The 24,797-nt window shown below is 41.0% G+C and overlaps 1 protein-coding gene across 1 annotated transcript in view; it reads right to left on the minus strand.

Moving 5' to 3' along the window:
* esyt1a (extended synaptotagmin-like protein 1a) overlaps positions 1-24,797 on the minus strand; it is a 151,054-nt gene that overhangs the window by 56,409 nt on the left and 69,848 nt on the right. The window contains exons 2-5 of the mRNA XM_063037306.1: positions 17,631-17,672; positions 16,132-16,266; positions 14,510-14,583; positions 864-936 (exon numbers count right to left, since the gene is read on the minus strand). Of these exons, the coding sequence (XP_062893376.1) occupies positions 864-936; positions 14,510-14,583; positions 16,132-16,266; positions 17,631-17,672 (324 nt within the window). The remainder of the gene's footprint in view (positions 1-863; positions 937-14,509; positions 14,584-16,131; positions 16,267-17,630; positions 17,673-24,797) is intronic.

Consider the following 24,797-nt stretch of genomic DNA (forward strand, 5'->3'; position numbering starts at 1 on the left):
TGGTCATCAACATGAAACATTTCTTGAGATGAAAAAATAGCTTCAATTTGCTTCATTTTAAAGAAAATATTCACTGTGAAACAGTGCAAAACTCAGTTTTATTTCATAAGTTGATTTTCTATATTTTATACAGACCTTCTTCATTTTTCTTTTAGCTGGAAAAGTAAAGAATCCAGGTGCTGACCGATCAACCTACCTAGATACACCAATGTTTAGGAAAGGTTTGATCCAGGAGCAGTTTGAAGCTGCTTCAGCTAATAGTGATGTAACAGTCAACAGTCAAAAATCAAGGGCTTATTATGTCCTTGACAGTTAAACTATTTTAACTACCAGCTCTTGAACTGTCAAATCATTCAGTAATATCTAGCAAACCTCCAGATGCTGATATTATCCACTGGTGAAATTGTAATAGTGATTTCCATAGTTTAATCTTGTCATGTTAGTAATTTTTAAATCTAAGAGGTACCATTGCAAGGCCTTAAGCTCTAGTGCTTCCCATCTACTGGAACCCATTACTAGAAAATCTGATTCAACACCATACCCACATACTTTCCATCAAAAAATTCCAGATGGGGACTTTGACCAATTTTGCCTCTGTCTGACCTGGGCACTTAGACATGTGATCCAGTACTATCACTACTATGCCAGTTGTCATCAGTGATCAGAACAGATACTAAGGTGTGAACATGGAACCTTTCAGATTCACACATGACAGTGCATTTGTCTGCTGTGGCACTGAGTATGGCATTTTAAAATGGAATCATAATCTGTTTCAAGTGTTATTTGCAACAAGGATGCTCTAACTTAGTAGGTACAGATTTACAAAGGCAACTGAGCTTGCTCTTTCCCATCGAATGACCTACCTGGATACCATTCACTCCAGCTTTGCAGAAATACTTCTTTACTTCAACATTGATTTCACAGTCACCAATGTAACTACAGAGGAAAGACAACAGAGGAAACCCCATTTTAGAGAATCTCAGTGTGCACAGTGTATTGGCAAACTGGTGTTTTTGGTTTATTTAAAGGCCAATTTAAATATCAATTTGGAGTTGTCAGCTAGTGAAGTGAGGGTGACATGTGATCATGAATTTGTCTATGTGTTCACAGTCATATCAAAGAGTAGCTGGTAACTCATGGCCAAAACCACCAGCAGATTTGCTTTGGCCAGACTGCTTGAAGGAAAACTTGGCTAAGTCACAACCAGCAAAGCCCTAATATCAAGCAGCACCAATAGAGACCATAGCAATCTCAAATAGTAAGACAGAGATAGTGTTGGAAGACTGTATCAGAAAAAGCAAGAAACTTATTTCACATAAAAGCATTTGCACAAGTTCAATCTATTTAAATAAAACTCTCTAAACCTGGTTACATTAAAAAAAAACATTTATTCATTTACTTCTCCATGTTCCTTGTGTGACAGACCACACAAGATGTTGAAATACATACATCAATCCTGGGACAAATTCTGCAATATGGAAGAAGCCCTGCATTCAATAGTTACTTTCATGTCGTTGGGGCACCCCAACATGCTGTGAAGCCTTAAATCTGTAGCTTAGTTTGGATTTTCAAAACCCATCTTTCACTCCTATGAGTACTTTGAGCATTTTGAAAACGTTTTTCCTGATGTACAATTATTCCTTTTTCAGCACACTATTTGCTATTTCAAATGATAAGTTGGTGCAGTGATAGGAGCAGATCTGGATGAGCAAGTCTGCCTCATGAAGAGGAGGCATCAACCGGGAAGCCCTTTCTCCACCTGCCACTTCTACTCGACTATCTCAGATGAGCTATTTGCCCAGTTCTCCACTGTAATAAAAACAGAAAGCACTAAAAATACACAGATCAGGCTGCATATGTGGATAGAGAGCACAATCAACTGACGAGATCTCTACATTAGCCTGGAACATACAGCACGTTGGGATGAATCATTCTGTTACTGCCTGGTTCACCTCTTCATTAATTCTTCCAAGCTGTCATGGAAGAGGCATTTACCAAACTAAAAAAATACTTGCAGAGCACTGGCACTGTGTCTCTAAACTTAATCTTACCAACAGGTGTCAGTTGTCCCTGGAGTAAAGAATAGGTCACCCTTTTATTGTACATTTGCGGAGTCTAGGCATCTTGTGCTGCCGCATTTCCAGAAGTGCTTTGTACCCATTTTTCTATCATCTTCTCTTTCAGGACATTCTGACTTCCAACACCAGAATGAGCACTCAGAGCTGCTCCTTCCAGTCAGTGCACATTTCACAGAAGTAAAGTAACTAACCCTTTAAGCAAGTTCAAATGCTTTTGACTGGCTAGATTCTGCTGCTGGCGGCCAGTCAGCTAGGGTTTTCTAAACCCAAAGAGCAGAGGTGAATTAGAATTGGTCCTCAAATTGTAATATTTAGTGCAGCCCATTCCCAGCACTGCGGACACAGATACACTTGCAATCCTGGTTCATATACAATCAAAGCCACAGTTTATTGCTACAGCTGAAGTGCATAACACAGAAGGCCATTTAGCTGATCATTTCCATGCTCTGTCTAAGCAATCCTAGCTTTCTTCTTGTACCTCTACAGTGGTTTCCATGCAACATTGTAGAAGTGACAAAAGGAGTGCCTATTGCTTTGAGGAGAAATATGACTTTTTTAAAAAAAACTGACCTTGCACCCAGTGGCATATAGTGAATTGCTGCGGCTGCTCAGAACATTGCGGAGAAAAGTATTGTTGAACCTCCCACTATGAAATAAAACTCGGAAGTTGAATAAAGCTACAGATTGGTCTAAAGAGGTTCAGGAATAGGAAGATTTTGTGATCCATAGCAAGCTTTTATGTTAGAAGTAATCTGGCCTTTTGCAAGTTTCAACTTAGCTCCTTTGGCAAGATTTTGCGCCAGTCACTTGTGTGTTTGCACACCTCTTGCACCAGCTCGGTGATGCTTCCGATGAATATCAAAATAATCAAATGAACAAGTGTGCAACTTCATGGTTTATGCACTGAAACATTGTTCCAACCTCAGTACCACCCTCACTGTAAAGCCTGTTTTGCACAGGATCAAGATAAGCTTGTGGTATAAAACAGACTTCGGATGTTTTTGCTGCAGTATTTTATTATATCTTTTTGGTGCGGCCTACTGATACAAGCTGTTTAGGTTCAAGCAACAAGTTGCCAAGTGAAGGTTGCAGTTATTGATGGAGATTTATTTGGATACTATATTTTATAGTTATTTGGATACTATATTTCATTGCTGAGAACTAGTGTATCATTAACCATATCTGCAAACAGTGGCACACCCAGCTACAAATTGCCAAGCCTAACTGTACCTACATTGATGACTGCATTGGTGCTGCTTCATGCACCCATGCTGAGCTCGCCAATTTCATCAATTTTGCCTCCAACTTCCACACTGCTCTTAAATTCACTTGGTCCATTGCTGACACCTCTCTCCCCTTTCTCAATATTTGTTTCCATCTCTGGAGACAAACTGTCTACCAACATTTTTTAATAAACCTACTGATTCCCATATCTATCTTGACTCTCTTACCACTGTCTCCTGTAAAAAATGACATTCTCTTTTCTCAGTTCCTTCAGCTCTGCCACATCTGTTCCCAGGATGAGGCTTTCCTTTCCAGGACATCAGAGATGTCCTTCTTCAAAGAATGGGATTTCCCTTCCTCCACTATTGATGCTGCCCTCACCTGAATCTCCTTTATTTCCTGGACATCCACGCTCACCCCATCTTCCCACTGCCTTAACAGTGATAGAGTCCCTCTTGTCCTCACCTGCCACCTCATGAACCTCCACATCCAACAAATCATTCTCCACAACCTCCACCATCTTCAACAGGATCCTACCACCGAAGACACCTTTATCTCTCCCCAACTCTCCGCAGGGATCACTGCCTCCATGATTCTCTTGTCCATTTGTCCCTCGCCACTAATCTCCCTCCTGACACTCATCCCTGCAAGCAGAAGTGCTACACCTGTACATTCACCTCCTCCCAACCTCCATTCAGGGCCCCAAACTGTCCTTCCAGCTGAGGCAACTCTACACCAGTGAATCTGCTGCTGTTGTCTATTGTATCAGGTGCTCTAACGTGATGGCAGGTACATCGATTTCTCCTTTCAGTATTTTTTTTGTCTTTTTCTTTTTTTTTTCATTCCTATTCTCCACTCTGGTCTTACAACTCTCCTCCTCACCTGCCTATCACCTCTCAATGGTCCACTCTCGTCTTCTATCAGATTCCTTTTTCTCCAGCCCTTTATCTTTCCCACTCACCTGGCTTCACCCATCACCTTCTAGCTAGTCCCCATCTTTTTATTCTGGCATCTTCCCTCTTCCTTTCCAGTCCTGAATAAGGGTCTCAGCCTGAAACGTCAACTGTTTATTCATTTCCATAGATGCTGCCTGACCTGCTGAGTTCCTCCAGCATTTTGTGTGTGTTGCATCTACAGTCACCAGGTCAGTACAAAATTTATCCTGGTTTTCAACTGATGTGTAACAACAGCAAGGCCTAATTCGCAGCAGGCACCAAGATCCTTAACATCTCCACCGCTAGTGTCTTCCAGATTAATGCTGCTGTTTACATGGAGAAACAAGTAAAACATACACTAATTAGCACAGACATTTGTATCTCCTTTCCCATCATTGAGGAGCCAAATACTGCTATCTAGTATTATCTCTCCAGTGCATGAGAAAGGTCAGCAATGAGACTGCTCAGATCAGTGGAACTGGTTCTTCCTCAGTTCCCCACAAAGTCATGTGGCAATTTCAGCTTAAGCTAATGCATACACTAAAGGATTGTAGGGTTCTGAGCTGCTTCCTGGCAGGAAGGTTTAATAGAGCTGTTAGGGAGGGTTTAAACTAATTTGGCAGGGGGATGGGAACCGGAATGATAGAGCAGAGGAGGGGGGAAACAGAAATAAATCTAAGATAGCGAGCAGTAAAGATGTCAGGAAAGACAGGCAGGTGATGGGGCAAATTTGCAGCCATTGGGATCAGTTGCAGTGCAATCAAAGCAAAAAGTACCAAATACTGGACGTAAGATGTTATACTTAAATGCACGCAGCATAAGGAATAAGGTGGATGATCTTGTCGTACAGCTACAGATTGGCAGGTATGATATTGTGGCCATCACCGAGACCTAGCTAAAGGATGCATGCCTCTGGGAGCTGAACATCCAAGGATACACGGTGTATTGGAAGGATAGGCAGGTAGGCAGAGGGGGAGGCATGGCTTTATTGGTAAGAAATGATATTAAATCATTAAAAAGAGGTGACATAGGATCGGAAGGTGCAGAATCTTTATGGGTTGAGCTAAGAAATCGCAGGGGTAAAGGGACCCTGATGGCAGTTATATACAGGCCTCCTAACAGCTGCAATGATGTGAACTACAAATTACAACAGGAAATAGAAAAGGCTTGTCAGAAGAGCAATGTTATGGTAATTGTGGGGGATTTTAACATGTGAGTGGAGTGGGAAAATCAGGCCGGCACTGGATCTCAAGAGAGAGAATTTGTAGAACGTCTACGAGATGGCTTTTCAGAACAGCTTGTTGTTGAGCCCACTAGGGGATTGGCTGTACTGGATTGAGTATTGTGTAATGAACCAGAGGTGATTAGAGAGATTGAGGTGAAGGAACCCTTAGGAGGCAGTGATCATAACATGATTGAGTTCACTGTGAAATTTGAGGAAAGAGAAGCCGAAATCTGATGTGTCGGTATTTCAGTGGAGTAAAGGAAATTGCAGTGGCATGAGAGAGGAACTGCCCAAAATTGACTGGAAAGGGAAACTAGTGGGAAGGACGGCAGAGCAGCAGTGGCTGGAGTTTATGTGAGAAGTGAGGAAGGTGCAAGCCAGATGTATTCCAAAAAAGAAGAAATTTTCTAATGGAAAAAGGATGCAACCGTGGCTGACAAGAGAAGTCAAAGCCAAAGTTAAAGCAAAGGAGAGGGCATACAAGGAAGCAAAAATTAGTGGGAAGACAGAGGATTGGGAGGTTTTTAAAAGCTTACAAAAGGAAACTAAGAAAGTCATTAAGAGGAAAAAGATGAACTATGAAAGAAAGTTAGCAAATAATATCAAAGAGGATACTGAAAGCTTTTTCAAGTATATAAAGAGTAAAAGACCGGTGAGAGTAGATATAGGACCGATAGAAAATGATACTGGATAAATTGTAATGGGAGATAAGGAGATGGTGGAGGAACTGAATGAGTATTTTGCATCAGTCTTCACTGAGGAAGACATCAGCAGTATACTGGACACTCAAGAGTGTCAGGGAAGAGAAGTGTGCGCAGTCACAATTACGACAGAGAAAGTACTCAGGAAGCTGAATAGGCTAAAGGTCAATAAATCTCCTGGACCAGATGGAATGCACCCTCGTGTTCTGAAGGAAGTAGCTGTGGAGATTGCGGAGGCATTAGCGATGATCTTTCAAAAGTTGATAGATTCTGGCATGGTTCCGGAGGACTGGAAGATTGCAAATGTCACTCCGCTATTTAAGAAGGGGGCAAGGAAGCAAAAAGGAAATTATAGACCTGTTAGCTTGATATCGGTGGTTGGGAAGTTGTTGGAGTCAATTGTCAAGGATGAGGTTACAGAGTACCTGGAGGCATATGACTAGATAGGCAGAACTCAGCATGGATTCCTTAAAGGAAAATCCTGCCTGACAAACCTATTGCAATTTTTTGAGGAAATTACAAGTAGGCTAGACAAGGGAGATGCAGGGGATGTTGTATATTTGGATTTTCAGAAGGCCTTTGACAAGGTGCCGCACATGAGGCTGCTAAACAAGAACCCATGGAATTACGGTAAAGTTACATACGTGGATAGAGTGTTGGCTGATTGGCAGGAAACAGAGAGTGGGAATAAAGGGATTCCATTCTGGTTGGCTACCAGTTACCAGTGGTGATCTACAGGGGTCCATGTTGGGCCCGCTTCTTTTTACATTGTACATCAACGATTTGGATTATGGAATAGATGGCTTTGTGGCTAAGTTTGCTGATAATACAAAGATAGGTGGAAGGGCTGATAGTGCTGAGGAAACAGAGAGTCTGCAGAGAGACTTGGATAGATTGGGAGAATGGGCAAAGAAGTGGCAAATGAAATACAATGTTGGAAAGTATATGGTTATGCACTTTGGTAGAAGAAATAAACCGGCAGACTATTATTTAAATTGGGAGAGAATTCAAAGTTCTGAGATGCAATGGGACTTGGGAATCCTCGTGCAGGATATCCTTAAGGTTAACCTCCAGGTTGAGTCAATGGTGAAGAAGGCGAATGCAATGTTGGCATTCATTTCTAGAGGAATAGAGTATAGAAGCAGGGATGTGATGTTGAGGCTCTATAAGGCACTGGTGAGACCTCACTTGGAGTACTATGTGCAGTTTTGGCTCCTTAGTTAAGAAAGGATGTGCTGACGTTGGAGAGGGTTCAGAGAAGATTCACTAGAGTGATTCCGGGAATGAGAGGGTTAACATATGAGGAACGTTTGACCACTCTTGGACTGTACTCCATGGAGTTTAGAAGAATGAGGGGGGGACCTCATAGAAACATTTCGAATGTTGGAAAGGCACGGCCAGAGTGGATGTGGCAAAGTTGTTTCCCATGGTGGGGGAGTCTAGTACGAGAGGGTATGACTTAAGGATTGAAGGGCGCCCATTCAGAACAGAAATGCGAAGAAATTTTTTTAGTCAGAGGGTGGTGAATCTATGGAATTTGTTGCCACGGGCAGCAGTGGAGGCCAAGTCATTGGGTGTATTTAAGGCAGAGATTGATAGGTATCTGAGTAGCCAGGGCATCAAAGGTTATGGTGAGAAGGTGGGGCAGTGGGACTAAATGGGAAAATGGATCAGCTCATGATAAAATGGCGGAGCAGACTCGATGGGCGAATGGCCGACTTCTGCTCCTTTGTCTTATGGTCTTTCTGTTATTTAATCTTGGAGTGAGTAAGTACCACTAAATACAAGGATCACAGTGGAAAGAGAAAGCCCCCTCTGTAAGTTTAGCGTACACTGAGGGATCACATCATGACAGTTGTGCAACAAGGCCAACCCAGCCTAGCTTTAGGAAGTAACCACAATTAATATAGGCAAGTCTTGTTACATGCTGGTATGAAGATTGGTGGTGGTGTTGTCACTACCACGGATTCGGCAGCGCAGTAGATACAGCAATTGTGCTTGTTTATTTGCATGTGTCAGCTAATTATTATTTAATCGTGATAGTATTTTACTCCATACTTGTCGTTGTAGTGCTTGTCGAGACTTGGACAGAGCACAGCAACTCTTCGCTGCCTGTTTGCTTTCGGCCTTCCCTGAGATATTGAACTTTCAAGTCAACTGACTCTGAAGACTAGCGGTATTCGTTTGATGTTTAGATTTCCTTTTCAGCCGCAGTGTAGGCTTCGTTTCCCATTTGAGAGTTTTAGTTAACGGCCCTGTTTGGCCTAGTGTTTATTGTTTTATTTTCCCTTTAACACTGTTCGCATTAAAGTTTTGTGAACTATTGACTCGCTTCAGTGTCTCTCACTCCGCACTTGGGCCATATCTGAACCTGGTGACAGCAAGTCTCGACCACACAAGGATGGACCCAGCAGAGAGAGGGCAGCTGACCTTGGCCGTGAGATTCATTGGTCAGGTAGGAGACAAGCAAGCAGGCAGCGAAGCGTTGCTGTGCTCCATCCAAGTCTCCACAAACACTACAACGACAAGTATGGAGTTAAATATGATTGGGAATTTGCTGACGACGCAAAGGTTGGAGGTGTTGTGGATAGTGTGGAGGGTTGTCAGAGGTTGCAGTGGGACATTGATATGATGCAAAACTGGGCTGAGAAGTGGCAGATGGAGTTCAACCCAGATAAGTGTGAGGTGGTTCATTTTGGTAGGTCAAATATGATGGCAGAATATAGTATTAATGGTAAGACTCTTGGCAGTGTGGAGGATCAGCGGGATCTTGGGGTCTGTGTCCAGAGGACACTCAAAGCTGCTGCGCAGGTTGACTCTGGTTAAGAAGGCATATGGTGCATTGGCCTTCATCAACCGTGGAATTGAGTTTAGGAGCCGAGAGGTAATGTTACAGCTACATAGGACCCTGGTCAGACCCCACTTGGAGTACTGTGCTCAGTTCTGGTCGCCTCAGATACAGGAGGGGTGTGGAAACCATAGAAAGGGTGCAGAGAAGATTTACAAGGATGTTGCCTGGATTGGGGAGCATGCCTTATGAGAATAGGGTGAGTGAACTCGGCCTTTTCTCCTTGGAGCGATGGAGGGTGAGAGGTGACAAGATGATGAGAGGCATTGATCATGTGGATAGTCAGTCTTCTTCCCAGGGCTGAAATGGCTAACACGAGAGGGCACAGTTTTAAGGTGGTTGGAAATAGGTACAGAGGAGATGTCAGGGGTAAGTTTTTTACGCAGAGAGTGGTGAGTGTGTGTAATGGGCTGTTGGTGATGGTGGTGGAGGCAGATACGATCTTTTAAGAGATTCCTGGACAGGTACGTGGAGCTCAGAAAAATAGAGGGCTATGGGTAGCCCTTGGTAATTTTTAAGATATGTTTGGCACAGCTTTGTGTATTGTGCTATAAGTTTTCTATGATTCTATATTTGTCAGGCAAGCTTTTCACTTAAGGAAACCATACTTGCTTTGGCCTATTTTGTCATGTGTCTTGAAGTACCCTGAGATCTCATCCTTAACAATCGACTTCACCATTTTCACAATCACTGAGGTCATACCTCTGTACAATTTGTCTTAACACTCCCCCTGATAATGAATTCTATATTTTCACAGTCCTTTGAGGAATGATTCCAAGGATTAGGGACTTCTTAATTCACTAATTGGTAAGTTGATGGAGAAGAACCTGAGAGGCAGGATTTATGAACATTTGGAGAGGTATAATATGATTAGGAATAGTCAGCATGGCTTTGTCAAAGGCAGGTCATGCCTTACGAGCCTGATTGAATATTTGAGGATGTGACTAAACGCATTGATGAAGGTAGAGCAGTAGATGTAATGTATATGGATTTCAGCAAGGCATTTGATAAGGTACCCCATGCAAGGTTTATTGAGAAAGTAAGGGAACATGAGATCCAAGGGGAAATTGCTTTGTGGATCCAGAATTGGCTTGCCCACAGAAGGCAAAGAGCGGTTGTAGATGGGGCATATTCTGCATGGAGGTCGATCACCAGTGGAGTGCCTCAGGGATCTGTTCTGGGACCCCTTCTCTTCGTGATTTTTATAAATGACCTGGATGAGGAACTGGAGGGATGGGTTAGTAAAGTTGCTGATGACACAAAGGTTGGAGGTGTTGTGGATAGTGTGAAGGGCTGTCAGAGGTTACAGCAGGACATTGATAGGATGCAAAACTGGGCTGAGAAGTGGCAGATGGAATTCAACCCAGATAAGTGTGAGGTGGTTCACTTTGATAGGTCAAATATGATGGCAGAATATAGTATTAATGGTAAGACTCTTGGCAGTGTGGAGGATCAGCGGGATCTTGGGGTCTGTGTCCAGAGGACACTCAAAGCTGCTGCGCAGGTTGACTCTGTGGTTAAGAAGGCATACGGTGCATTGGCCTTCATCAATCGTGGAATTGAGTTTAGGAGCCGAGAGGTAATGTTACAGCTACTTAGGACCCTGGTCAGACCCCACTTGGAGTACTGTGCTCAGTTCTGGTCGCCTCAGATACAGGAGGGGTGTGGAAACCATAGAAAGGGTGCAGAGGAGATTTACAAGGATGTTGCCTGGATTGGGGAGCATGCCTTATGAAAACAGGTTGAGTGAACTTGGCCTTTTTTCCTTGGAGCGACAGAGGATGAGAGATGACCTTATAGAGGTGTATAAGATGATGAGAGACATTGATCATGTGGATAGGCAGAGGCTTTTTCCCAGGGCTGAAATGGCTAGCATGAGAGGGCACAGTTCTAAGGTGCTTGGAAGTAGGTACAGAGGAGATGTCAGGGTTAAGTTTTTTTTTTATTACACAGAGAGTGGTGAGTGTGTGGAATGGGCTGCCGGCAACGGTGGTGGAGGCGGATACAACAGGGTCTTTTAAGAGACTTCTGGACAGGTACATGGAGCTCAGAAAAATAGAGGGCTATGGGTAACCCTAGATAAATTCCAAGGTAAGGACATGTTCGGCACAGCTTTGTGGGCCGAAGGGCCTGTATGGTGCTGTAGATTTTCTTTGTTTCTAAATACTATCATGATTAAATAATAATTAGCTAACACATGCAAATTCACAAGCGCAATTACCATATCGACTGCACTGCCAAATCCGTGGTTGTGACAGTTATGGGTAGTGTGGAGAGTTGTTGTAGGTTACAAAGGGACATTGACAGGATGCAGAACTGGGCTGTGAGCTAGCAGATGGAGTTCAACCTGGAAAAGTGTGAAGTGGTACACTTTGGAAGGCCGAATGAAGATAGGGTACAGGGTTAATGGCAGGGTTCTTAGCAGAGTGGAGGAACCACTGTGGAGGGGTCCACATCCATAGATCCCTCAAAGCTGCCACACAAGTTGATAGGATTGTTAAGAAGGCGTGTGGTGTGTTGGCCTTCATTAGTTGGGGGGATTGAGTTCAATAGCCATGAGGTAATGTTGCATCTCTATAAAACCCTGGCTAGACCACACTTGGAGTATCGTGCTCAGTTCTGGTCAACTCATTATAGGAAGCTTTAGAGAGGGTGCAGAGCAGATTTACCAAGATGCTACATGGATTAGACAGCACGTCTCATGAGGAAAAGTTGAACAAGTTAGGGCTTTTCTCTGTAGAGTGAAGGAGGATGAAAGGTGGCTTGATAGAGGTGTATAAAATGGTAAGAGGCATGGATAGAGTGGATAGCTGGAGACTTTTTCCCCAGGGTGGAAATACCAGAGGGCATAATTCTACAGTGTTTGGAGAAGTATGGGGGGGGGGGGTGGAAGTGGGATGAAACATGCTGAGAGGTGTGGTAGTAGAGGCAGATACACTAAAGACATTTAAGAGACTCCTCGATATGTGCATGGTTGAAAGGAAAAAATGGAAGGTTACGAGGGAGGTAAAGGTTTGATTGATCTTGGAGCAGGTTAACAGGTCAGCACAATATCGTGGGCCAAAGGGCCTGTACTATTCTATGTTCTATGTACAATGGTTAAATATTTAAAAATGAGACTGAACTAATTTTTCAGATGTTATTTATTTTATTTTGGGATACAGCGTGGAACAGGCCCTTCCGGCCCACTGAGCTGCACCACCCAGAAACCCACCGATTTAACCCCAGCCTAATCACAGGACAATTTACAATGACCAATTGACCGACTAACCAGTACATCTTTGGACTGTGGGAGGAAACCAGAGCACCCAGAGGAAACCCACTCACACACGGAAAGGAATGTACAAACTTGCTTATAGAGAATTCCGGAATTGAACTCCAAATTCCAACACCAATAATAGTGTCGTGCTAACCAATATGAAACCTTGGTGCCTTCTGTATATAGTTTATGAAAATAAGTGTAGTAATTTTGCACAACACTTTGCTCAAGCAATAACTGAAGAGAATGTTGCAAAGCAATAATGTGTGGTATGCATACGGGCTATTTCTAATATATAACACAATTGAGGAGTCTTGCTTGCCAAATTTGTTTAAAAAGTGCCATTGTCTCTACACCTCATCCCAGTATCTACAGAAATGCTTCAATGTGCCAACTCACCAGCCAAAGATTCTACGGTGCTTCACCACTGTCACTTAGCAATCAACAGAGTTTGTTTCCTCCATTTTGAAACAGCTATTCCTGCTTTTGGTGTGCTACATATTCCCTAGCCACAAACACTTTGGGAAGGTCAGTAAATATATAAGCATTACTTTGCCTTCTTAATGGATTGATTATTTTTGCCCACCCACATGGGGGAAAACCTCAAAGAAAACAGAATTTACAGAAAATGCTCAATAGGTCAGGTGACATTTGTGGACAGAAAAGCGGGTTTAGTGTTTCAGATCAATGAATTTTGCATCAGGACTATTCAGAAAGATCATTCCTTTGAAACACTGACAGTTTTTCTCTCTCCACAGAAAGTGCCTGACTAGCTGAATATGTCCAGCATTTTCTAGCTTAAATCAGATTTCTAGTATCTGCAGTATATTGTTATGTGATGTTTTTGACATCAGATACATGGGTATCCAGTTAATGGTTTAAACATGGTTATATCCATTCATGACAGTAACATTGCCAACCATCCCATTATCATTCACATCATAGATTCCCTATGATCTTGAGATTTGGAAGTACAGTACACACCCACTTTCACTGTTTAAAGCAGAAGTTGTTTCATGAACAACATCAATAGTACATGTGTGGCTAAAACAAAGGAAATAAAATCTCTTTTGAATTGAACCTGGCACCAGCACCCAGGAACAATAATGGCTCAACAATTAATTCCTACCAGTACCAAGAGATTATTCTTGGAGTTAAACAATGATCACAAAGAGGCAATTATTCTGATTAAAATTATTTATCTTCCAAAGTCTTTGTCTCTCCCTCTCCCAGCCTCCATATGCGTTCCACATCTTCATTATCATTTCATCCACACATATTATAGCCAGGTGCTTCTGTGTCACTTGGTGAGCAAGGTTAATAATTGGTAGACAATTAACTTCCCATTCCTAATGAGTTAGTGTACAATCTAGAAACAACATTGATTTCCCACCTGTGGAGATAAGCATATCTGAAGCTTCCCACAGTTTCAGAACTCCACCAATTATTATTCCAGTGGGCCATCTAGTGGCCACTACCATTTGTCAGGTAAACTGTTTCATATTAAGTTAGAAAGAGCTCAGAAAAAAGCTCAACTGACACCAATGAAAGTACAGTCCAAAACTGTTAATCATCAGCCTCACATTTAAAAATATTCTGGAAAACCAAAAACAAATTTTCCAATCAATATTCCAATGACATTGGTAAATGAAAGAAACCAGAATTTACACAGGTTACCTAGCCAAAGTATAAATAAATTTAAATCACAGGTGAATTGTTTCCTGCATATGGAGTTATAGAAACATAATAATTGTATTATATCATGTGTCAGTGAAGTAATGCCATACAAATTTTCACTTACACTTCACTGCACCCAATGTGTCCACAGCAGTTGAAAGGTAGTGTGATTGCAAATAGAATTAGGATAACAGAAGAATTAGTTGGGTCCTCACTAGGAAGTTAGGGCTTTGGGTAAAAAAAAATGGGGGAAGGTTGGGAAATGAGGAGGAGTTGGACAGGTTCTCTCTCCTGACTGTCCTATTCCCTCCCTCAGTAATAATGACAGAGCCCTAGAATAAGTTTTTAAAAATGAGGTTATGTTTCATGGCCTGATTATTACAGAAAACAACCATGAGCATAGAGGGTCTTTAGAGGGCAACGTGAGACCACTGGATTGGTATTTCAAGCAGGAGTTGTCTAATAATTTATGAATATGATTGGCCAGCACACATTTTACATGAAAATATCTTTTCCATTGGAGCTTAACCAGGAAAGTGGAATTGAATAAGGAATCAATTACCTGATATGCAGGTCAAGAATGACCTGCCTTTCGTCTGCACCCGTATGCACCTGTACTCCATGAATCTTCAGAGGCTGAAAGACATTTTAGAGGTTTGATATGATCGCTAGTCACTTACATCTACCATCTTTTCCTTGATATTTGGAACCCGTTTCAATGAATTTGGTCTGCAATAAACAGGCTTCTGCTACTTACAGAAAAATTTCCTTAATGGTTCATCAAATTTAGCAAGTGAACAACTGAAAACACTAGATTCATTCTATGAGTGTTGAGAACACCACAACCAGACACATTTCAGAACATTATGTTATGAGGGGTTTGTTCGACAATGCTAATGGTGACTAATATCTGCCAATTATTACTGAGAAGTGCATATGCTTAAGTGTTGGTTAAAGACTCATGGTCCCTGTAGTCAAAAAGATTTACCAACTTAGGTTCACACCCTAGTAATGAACACTATAGTATGTCACTGGGAGAATGACAGTGAACTTGGTGAGCCTTGTGCTATGTAAATGGGCCACTGGTATTTACTCCAGTATGACACTTTTTTTCAATGGAATTTAATCACTCATTTCATTTAGAAATAATAACTCAACGATACGTGCTAACTACAAAGATTATGGATTATACGAAAGAACCTGCCTGAGGAGTGGGAGTAATTTGGGAATCAGCAAAAACAACCAAAATGTTGATAAAAAGAAAGCAAATTAACAAAAATAATATTAAAGTGTATGTAACTATGCATAAGTGAAGAAGATAACAAGAAGGGTCCTTTAGGGGGCAGAGCAAAGAGAAATTATAGTGGGGAATTAAAAAGAGGAACTAATCAAATAAATTTAAGAATGCAAGTAGTAGGGTAGATCAGATAAAGACCACTGGATGTTCCTGGAAATCTGGGGCTGTGAACCTTGGGAATTGTCCACCCAGAAGACTGAGAATGCAGATTTGTTAAGAATATTTAAGACTGAGATTGATAGCTCGTTCAGTTCTAAGGGAATCAAGGGACATAGGGATTGTGTGAGGTAGATTTGAAATGGTCAGCCATAATTTTATTGAATGATGGATTAGGTTGGATGAGCCATCTGGTCTTCTTCCTGCTTCTAGACCTTTATATTTATGTTCAGTTTGTGTTCATTTGCTGTATTCATCACAGTACAATCCAACCTGATTGATATCTGGAAATTCACACATGCATTAAATACTGCCTTATTAAAGCTGCCTTCTAGAACCATCTTAGTTTACATTTTTCTTACTATTATGAGAGGAGTTTGTAGAAGCCTAAATGAGAACAATAATAAGCTTACACATTAGTCAAATGGACTCTATGGTCAATTTGCCTGCTAACACTTACAGTCAAGGCTTAAAATGGGAAGAACTACACTTGAACAAAATACACAAAAGTGTACAGCAAACTATACTGCAGCATCAGGACTAATCTTCAGGGGTGGGTAAGAGAAAATAAAGAGATAATAGCAACAGCAGATAGCTTGACACCCAATTATTCTGTAGATATGCTATAGGATTCAGTGTATCAAACAGTGAAGAAACTAACAGACACAAGCTACATGAAAATTAACACTTGTTATTGGAACACTATTTAAAATACGCAGATACTCAATTACCTTCACTCCAAAGTTGACTTTTGTGAAGGCAAACGTTTGTAGGTGGTTGTTCGAACCACGAATACTGGGAGCAATGGAGTTCACCAACAGCTTCTCCAGATATTGGCCGACAAATGGCCATGCCTGCTGCAGAATCTACCAATGACAATGTCTCAGTTAGATTGTTACTTTTGAGAATTTTATCTTAGATCTAACAAATACACCAAAGACCCAAGCATCATGTTTTTGTTTTAGTTATTGTCTGCCCTTTTTCTAAGCCTGCATTATCTTTCCAAACTGACAGCACAACACAATAATCTTTAGGAATCTAGGCCACTCAGTAACCCATTCACCAGGGTGTTCCCATGGAAACTCATCTTCCAAGTTTACTTCTCATTTCAGGAGGGGATTGATGAAACAAAAATCAGAAGATCCCCTTTCTAGTCAGAGAATGGTCAAACTATGCACATTTTTTGACAATAACCCTTCTAGAAAACCAGGTATTTTTATTTGAAGATCAAGTTAATCAGGGTTGGCATGTTTTCATGAAATAAAGTCTCACTTACGCTTACCCACTTGAAAGGCATGAAGCAGGTTTGGTTCAAATGCTCCACTCATGTTAAAATAGGAGCTTTAAGACTTAGACATCTCCTTGGTCATCATATTTGTGCCAGATAGTGCAGTTTTGAATCCAATAAATCACTGGGCACAATGTGGTTTTGAGAAATTTGTAATGTTTTCAGTTTCATTGAATCAGAAAAGTCAGTGGCTCCAAAGTACCATCTTTTTTGCAGCAATGGTCAGTTCTATACAGGCTATTTGTACAAGCAAGGCATCTTTATATTTGATGTTTTATGGAGAATAATAACATTTGTAATTGCTATTGTGTTTAATACTGATCATTTATTACTCTATCTTTTTGTAGCCTTAACCTCTATCAATAGACTGTTTATTCTTCTGTGTATTAAAGTAACAGAAACTCTTGTGAAGAAATTGTGCTACAGAAATTTTTAGCAAGAAAAATGGGATCTGTGTACAGGGAGAAGGCTACATTGGAAATTACAAAATAAAAATAAATTAATGTGTAGATTTAAGAAAATGTCATCATTATATTGTACTCCCTGAAGTAGGAGGCAGCTGTTTGGCCCCTTATAAATGTTCCCACATTCAACAAGATCATGGCTAATTTTACCTCTGCACGACTTCAGTGAATTCAGTTCATGTCCCATCAATAGCTAAAATTTTATCAATCTTAAAACTCCCTCAACAGAGATTGAATGTTGTTTAGCTATTGGGACATCCATTTAATTGGGCCAAAATGTACTGGTCCCGATGTGTCCCAATTAACCAGAATCCACTCCATTTAAATTTCAATTTGACTGCATGTATTTTGCCAAACTCATCTCATTTGCCTAAATGTGCTGGAGATGTGCATTGCAGTCAGTGAAATCACTGCAGCCAATTTCACCTTCTGGTTGCATAAGGTTAGAAAAGCTTGCAGTCAAAGTAGAAGTTCCTACCTTGTTTAACCAATCTACACGCTCGAGATCTTGGAAGTTGATCTGTGAAGAGAGAACATATTGTTAATTTAACAAACTAATCAACAAATCCATCAAGGGAATGCTGCAGCATTTAAAATGTGGCTCTTCCCTGAGTGTTAAAGTAATCTTGCCTCATCTGCTAATCTGAATTCTAAAATAAATAAAACAAAATAAAAAAGAGTTACTCTTGCACTGTGTGAAGATTCTAGATCCCTTCAATATTTATCATTGTAAACACATGCTTTCATTTTAAGATGAAAATCATCACAATAACTCTTATAATACTGATAATCACAAGTGGCCTGAGGAAGGCTCACCCCAGCATCAAATGGAAGAACAAACAGCTGACAGTCAAAATAAGTAAATCACTTTTTAATTTTGTTCAACCAACATAAAATCATGAAAATTTATGGTAGAGGAAGCCATTACTTGGGACTGTATCAATGCCAGCCAAAAATGAACTTTAACCTCACTTCCCAACTCTCAATCAGCCCTATGAGTTATGGCTCTCCAGGTACTCAATCAGATACCTTTTAAAATGTGGAGAATGTTTCTCCCTCCACCAGCATGTCAGGCAGTGAGTTTCAGAGCCATACCGTACATTGAGTGGAAAAGAAAATTTCCTTCAAGTTACCTCAATACTTTGTAACTACTGCCCTCTCGTTACTGACTTCTCAAGCAACATGCTATCACAATGATATCTATAGGTACTTTTGCAAACAGAACTGCTGTAAATATTTAACAATGTCCCATAAAGTCTACAGCTTAGATTTTCCTAGTCATTAAATGAACTTTCAGCAACATATGTATACAGTACCAATAACATAGTAAAATGTTGCAGGGTGCTTCACAAAACCATTGCTAAACTAAATCTGACTGATTAACAGCTGGTCAAAGTGGTAGGTTTCAGTTTTTGGCTCTCAGAGTGGTGGACCTCGGTGAACTTCAGGGCTCCTACACACGGTTTGTTACATTGGGACTTGACAGGTTACCCACAATGCACTGCCTGAGATGAGCTACCCACATTCACCTTCTTGTAGCAACATTTCTGTTGACACTGACATTTTGGGGCCAGTCTGATAGAGATTACAGATGTGTGTATGGTGGTCAGTCCAGTGGCCATTAGTACCCATCATGCACAGGTGATAGACATCTTTGCAGTCCCTTCTCAGGCTATGGTACATGCCAGTGCTTCCACAGAGGGTGTTACTATGAGGCTTGCGCTGATCACTAATGAAAAGGGTGCTGGTTATGACAAGACAATGCTCCAATTATGTCAGAAGACTTCATTAGAGTTCCTTGCTAAACCTCATCATTCCTTGCTAGAGGGCTGCATCCTTCCCCATCCCAACATTGAAGTCACGCAGGGTCACCTCATTTCACTGCAGAACAAACTAAATTAACAACTCCCTCACTCCCACCCACCCCCCGCCCCCAAAACAAAGCAGAAGTCCTCCTTGGCTTCAGGGGTTGGGGCATGAGCACTGATGATTGCAGCACTTTGGTTCCTTGTTCAAGTGAGCCAAAGAGTCATTAGGCATGCTTAATTCAGCGGTGGGGGACACGACTGGTGGCAAAGCTCGCTCTATGAAGAGCTTGTCCCTTTTCTGGAGTTGTATACACCACCTTGTTCTTTAAGCAGTTCCAAGTGCTGCACAACATGACTCACTCATTAAGATGTGAAAGTATTTAAGATCAAGCTATGGTAGTGAAGTGGTGTCTGTCACTCTGAAATATCCAGCAGGGTCCTGATATTTCTGGTCACAAAATTCATATCACGAAATGGGAGATGCCTGTATGTAGCTTCATTTAAACTTGGGCAGCAGTTGCACAGGCTTCCTATAGATGCTGCTTGGCCTGCGCCTCTTCCTAGAGATGCTGCTTGGCCTGCTGCGTTCACCAGCAACTTTGATGTATGTTGCTTGAATTTCCAGCATCTGCAGAATTCCTGTTGTTTTGTTTAAGATTCTAGAGGATCTGTGTATCTATTATCTTTAAAATGTTCACTGCTCTCCCCATTATAGTTAAGGGCTAGAACTGTTAAGATTAACTAATGTTAAATAAAAAGGTTGTGGGGCAAGGCTAAAGGATTAATAAGGCACTTGCACCTCAGCAGCAACTTTAAGCAACTGCAATGTCTGTGTTTTAGTAGAGCAGGTTGGGGACTCATTAAACAGCTGCAGATTCCAATAATTTGCTCAAACTATTAGTCACTGAACTATAGGGGAAGCCTTGCAATGCCACCAATTTGGTCTGCCTAAACTGCATGTTAGCATTGAAACTTTTTTTTGTGCAAACTGCAAAAGTAAACAAAGTCATATTTTTGTTTTCCCAAAAGAGCTACAATTTTCTCCCTGTAGCATTGGGGATCAACTGAAATTTTCAGGATTTTGATAAATTTCAGAACGAATCAAGGAACATGAATCAACAAGAGATAATTGAAGCTGAAAGAAAACAATCCATAAATGCACAGGCTTGAGGAGCTGAAATGACTCAGGCATCTGTTGCGGTACTTTTATCTGCTTGAGGAAATGTTGCAATTTTGGTTTAGGTCAACTCCAGCTGCCTGGCACAATAGCACGCACACATTCATATAAACAATAGACCTCAGAGCACAAAAATGGGCACTGTGGCAGTAATATCACATTCAGCCCATTCAGGAAACCACATTTTCTATTTGCTCAGTGCTTATTAGTTAATCTGCTAAAGACTTCAAGGGCTGTTTGTAAGCAGGTCCCTTTTCTTCAATCAAACAAAATGTTTGCATGAGTAATCAATGACTGTCAGAAAGCTATTCTTTAGCACAGTTTCCTGCATGAGTTAGTAGATTCCGATTATGAGCAACAGCTTTCTTGGAATTTCTCTACGCTGACACCAGTTGATTCTGCATCTGATTCAGCTTACACATAAACTGGCCACCTGGGTCTGTCGGATCACACTTGCTTTCAAATGTATTAAGTAGAAGAAATATAACTTGTACCTTTAAGCAGGGTCACCTATTATTGAAATTGTGAGATGATCTTGAGGATATATAGAGCATAAAATTGCCAAGCTTTTAAAGCACAGTACATTGTGCTGATACATTTTATTTAATTGCAGTAGCTACCAAAGTCAAAAATGATATACTTTTAGCTAATTATTCCATTGTCTTCAATTAACTTCAACTTTGTTTTAAAATATTTTCAGTCATGGCTGATATAACTTTCCGAATACTATATTAACTGAGATTACCTTCTGGGCCTAGGTGGGGTAGAGTTTGCTAATTCATTCATGTGGAACGAGGATGGACAAATGGTGGAAGTGTCTGTGGAAGTACCCTTTGTGAACAGTGACCATAGAATGGTAAGCTTAAAGGTAATCATGGAAAAGGACAAGATTGGACCTAGAGTTCAGGTCTTGAATAGGAGGAGCGGCTGATTTCAAGTCTAAGACGGGACCTATTACAAGTTGATTGCGAGCAGCTGTTGGAGGGAAAAACAACAAAAAAAATCTGATAAGTGGGAGGTGTTTAAAAGCAAAATAATAAGAGTTGGTAAGTCCCTATTAAGGGTAAGAAGCAAAGATGATAAGATTAGGGAATTTAGTTAACAACAAAAATTGAAGGTTTAAAAAAACAGGAAAATGGAAGTCTGTATAGGAAATGGTTATGAATTGAGTCCTTTGAGGATTATAGAGAATACAAGAGAGATCTTAAGGAGGGTGGGACAGGGGCTTGTTTTGCTGTTGTTGTTGTTGCTGTTTGTGTTGTTCTGCTGACACCTGTGGGCTGCCCCCAGCACATCCTTAGGTTGTTTTAGTTGTTAACACAAACAACAGTATGTTTTGATGTACATGTGATAAATAAGCGTAGCTGAACAAATGATTCTGAAAGCACTTGAGAGCAAAAAGAGGGCATGAAATGGTCCTGGCCAACAGAATTAAAGAGAATTCCAAATCTTTATAAATATCAGAAGCAAGATTTTGCATTATCCTTAGCCACAGGTGAGGTGCTGGAAGACTGGAGGGAAACCAATGCTGTTTCCAAATTCAAAAAAAATGTGTAGTGGGGATTTACCAGGAAACTACAGGCCAGTAAGCCTTGCATCATTAGTAAGGAAACTATTGGGAAAAAATTCTTATGGATAGGATTTATAATTGCTTGGAAAGGCAAGGATTGATTAGGAAGAGTCTCACACATCCAACAGAATTTTTTTGAGGAGGCTATCTAGAAAATTGATGAAGGCAAGACTGTAAATGTGGTCAACGTGGACTTTAGTGAGGTTTTTGCCAAGGTTCCACATAGTAGGCTAGTCTAGAAAGTTAGGTCAGTATATTTTGGAAAAATGAATTTTAAAATTGGCTTGGTGATAGGATGCAGAGAATAGCAGAGGATGGGTTTTTTCTGACTGCAGGGATCTTTGCAGAGATCAGTGCTGGCACCAGTGTTTGTCATATACATATATTTGGATAGACATTGTGTAGCCTGTTAAGTTTGCTGATGACTTGAAGATTGTTGGAGTTGTAAATAGTGAAGATGGTTACCCAAGGATACAGAGGGAAAGTTGGGTGGAGCAGTGGCAGATGGAATTTAACCCAGAGTAAACAGCAGGGACCTCAGAACTATACATGATAGAACTTTTAGGTGCAAGTACATAGAGTAGCTCCTTGAAACTGGCAACACAGGTGGATATGATAGTGAAGGCAGCATTTAGCTTGCTTGCCTTCATAGACAGGGATGTTGAACATAAGAGTTGGGACATCATATTGCAGCTGTACAAGACATTGTTTAAACCACACTTGGAATATTTTTTGCAGTTCAAAGTAATTTGCAGTTCACCATATACAACCCTGAGATTTATTTTCCTGTGGGCATACTCAGCAAATCTATAGAATGGTTACTATAACAGGATCAATGAAGGATTATAATCAGGACCGAGAACAGAAGACAACAAACTGTGCAAATGTAAATATAAATAAATAGCATTAAAAATACCAAGAGATAATGAGATAGAGTCCTTAAAGTAAGATCATTGGTTGTGGGAACATCTCAATGACGGGGAAAGTGAGTGTAGTTATCCCCTTTTGTTCAAGAGCTGATGGTTGAAGGGCAGTAACTGTTCTTGAACCTGGATACTACATTATAGAAGCTGTGTGATAGCATGAGACAGAATCCAAAAGGGATTCACCAGGATGCTGCCTGGGATGGCGGACTTCAGTTACAATGAGAGATTGGATAGGCTGGGAATCTCTTCTGGGGAAGGTATGACCTATACAAAAGGGATGAGTAATAAGTGAATCCAAGGGGAGGGGGGAGGCAATATCCTTATGGACAGGTTTTCTAGAGCTGTTGGGGAGGGTTTAAACTAATTTGGCAGGGTAATGGGAACCGGAGTGATAGGCCTGAGGATGGGGAAGCTGGTTTACAAGCAGAAGAAGTAGTGAGTCTGTCAGAAAGGACAAGCAGATGATAGGCAGTCAATGGAATGAGTTGCACTGTAACATGGGGGACAAAATCAAAAAGGGTGACAAATACAGGGCTGGTGTTATATTCGAATGCCCACAGTATATGGAATAAGGTAGGTGAACTTGTAGCACTGTTGCATATTGGTATGTATGATGTTGTAGGCTATCATGTCTGGTAGAAGATTATAGCTGGGAACTTAACATCAAAGGATACACATTGTATCAATAGGATAAGTGGGTAGGCAGAGGGGGATGGCATGGCTCTGTTGGTAAAAAATGAAATCAAATCATTAGAAAGAAGGTGACGCAGTCGTAAGGTGTTGAATCATTGTGGGTGGAGCTAAGAAACTGCAAGGGTAAAAAAACACTGATGGGAGTAGTACACAGGTCCCCAAACAGTAGCCAGGATGTTGGCTACAAATTAGAAAGGGAGATTAAAAAGATGCATGTCAAAAGGAAAATGTTACGATGGTCAAGGGGGATTTCAGTATTCATGTAGGTTGGGAAAATCAGGTTGGTGCTGGATCCCAAGAGAGAGAATTTGTAAGATGCTTACAAGATGCTTTTTAGATTGTGGTTGAGCCCACTAGGGGATCAGATATTCTGGATTGAATGTTGTGAAATGAAGCGGAATTAATTAAAGAGCTTAAGGTAAAGGAACCCTTAGGAAACAGTGATCATAATATGATAGAATTCACAATGCAATTTGAGAGGGAGAAGCTAAAGTGAAATGTATCAGTATCATAGTGGAATAAAGGGAGTTACAGAGGCATGCGAGAGGAGCTAGCCAAATTTGATTGGAAGGGAACACTGGCAGGGATATCAGCAGTACAGCAACAGCTGGAGTTTCTGGAAACAATTCGGAAGGCACAGGATTCAAAAGATTCAAAGGAACATCTAAACAAGCCTGGTGCATTTTGGAAACAAGTCCTGTGGACTGATGAAGTTAAAATAGAACTTTTTGGCCGCAATGAGCAACGGTATGTTTGGAGGAAAAAGGGTGCAGAATTTCATGAAAAGAACACCTCTCCAACTGTTAAGCACAGGGGTTGATGAATCATGCTTTGGGCTTGTGTTGCAGCCAGTGGCACGGGGAATATTTACTGGTAGAGGGAAGAATGAATTCAACTAAATACCAACAAATTCTGGAAGCAAACATCACACCGTCTGTAAAAAAGCTGAAGATGAAAAGAAGATGGCTTCTACAACAGGATAACGATCCTAAACACACCTCAAAATCCACAATGGACTACCTCAAGAGGCGCAAGCTGAAGGTTTTGCCATGGCCCTCACAGTCCCCCGACCTAAACATCATCGAGAATCTGTGGATAGACCTCAAAAGAGCAGTGCATGCAAGACAGCCCAAGAATCTCACAGAACTAGAAGCTTTTTGCAAGGAAGAATGGGCGAAAATCCCCCAAACAAGAACTGAAAGGCTCTTAGCTGGCTACAAAAAGCATTTACAAGCTGTGACACTTGCCAAAGGGGTTGTTACTAAGTACCAACCACACAGGGTGCCCAAACTTTTGCTTTGGGCCTTTTTCCTTTTTTGTTATTTTGAAGCTGTAAAAGATGGAAATAAAAAAGCTTTCTTGCTTAAAATATTAAAGACATGCGTCATCTTTAACTTTATGGCTTTTGGAAATCAGTTCATATTTTACTCGCTTAGCTATTCACAGTAACAGAAATTTTGACCGGGGTGCC

Source organism: Mobula hypostoma, chromosome X1, assembly GCF_963921235.1.
Source record: "Mobula hypostoma chromosome X1, sMobHyp1.1, whole genome shotgun sequence".
In the NCBI taxonomy this organism is placed as follows: domain Eukaryota; kingdom Metazoa; phylum Chordata; class Chondrichthyes; order Myliobatiformes; family Myliobatidae; genus Mobula; species Mobula hypostoma.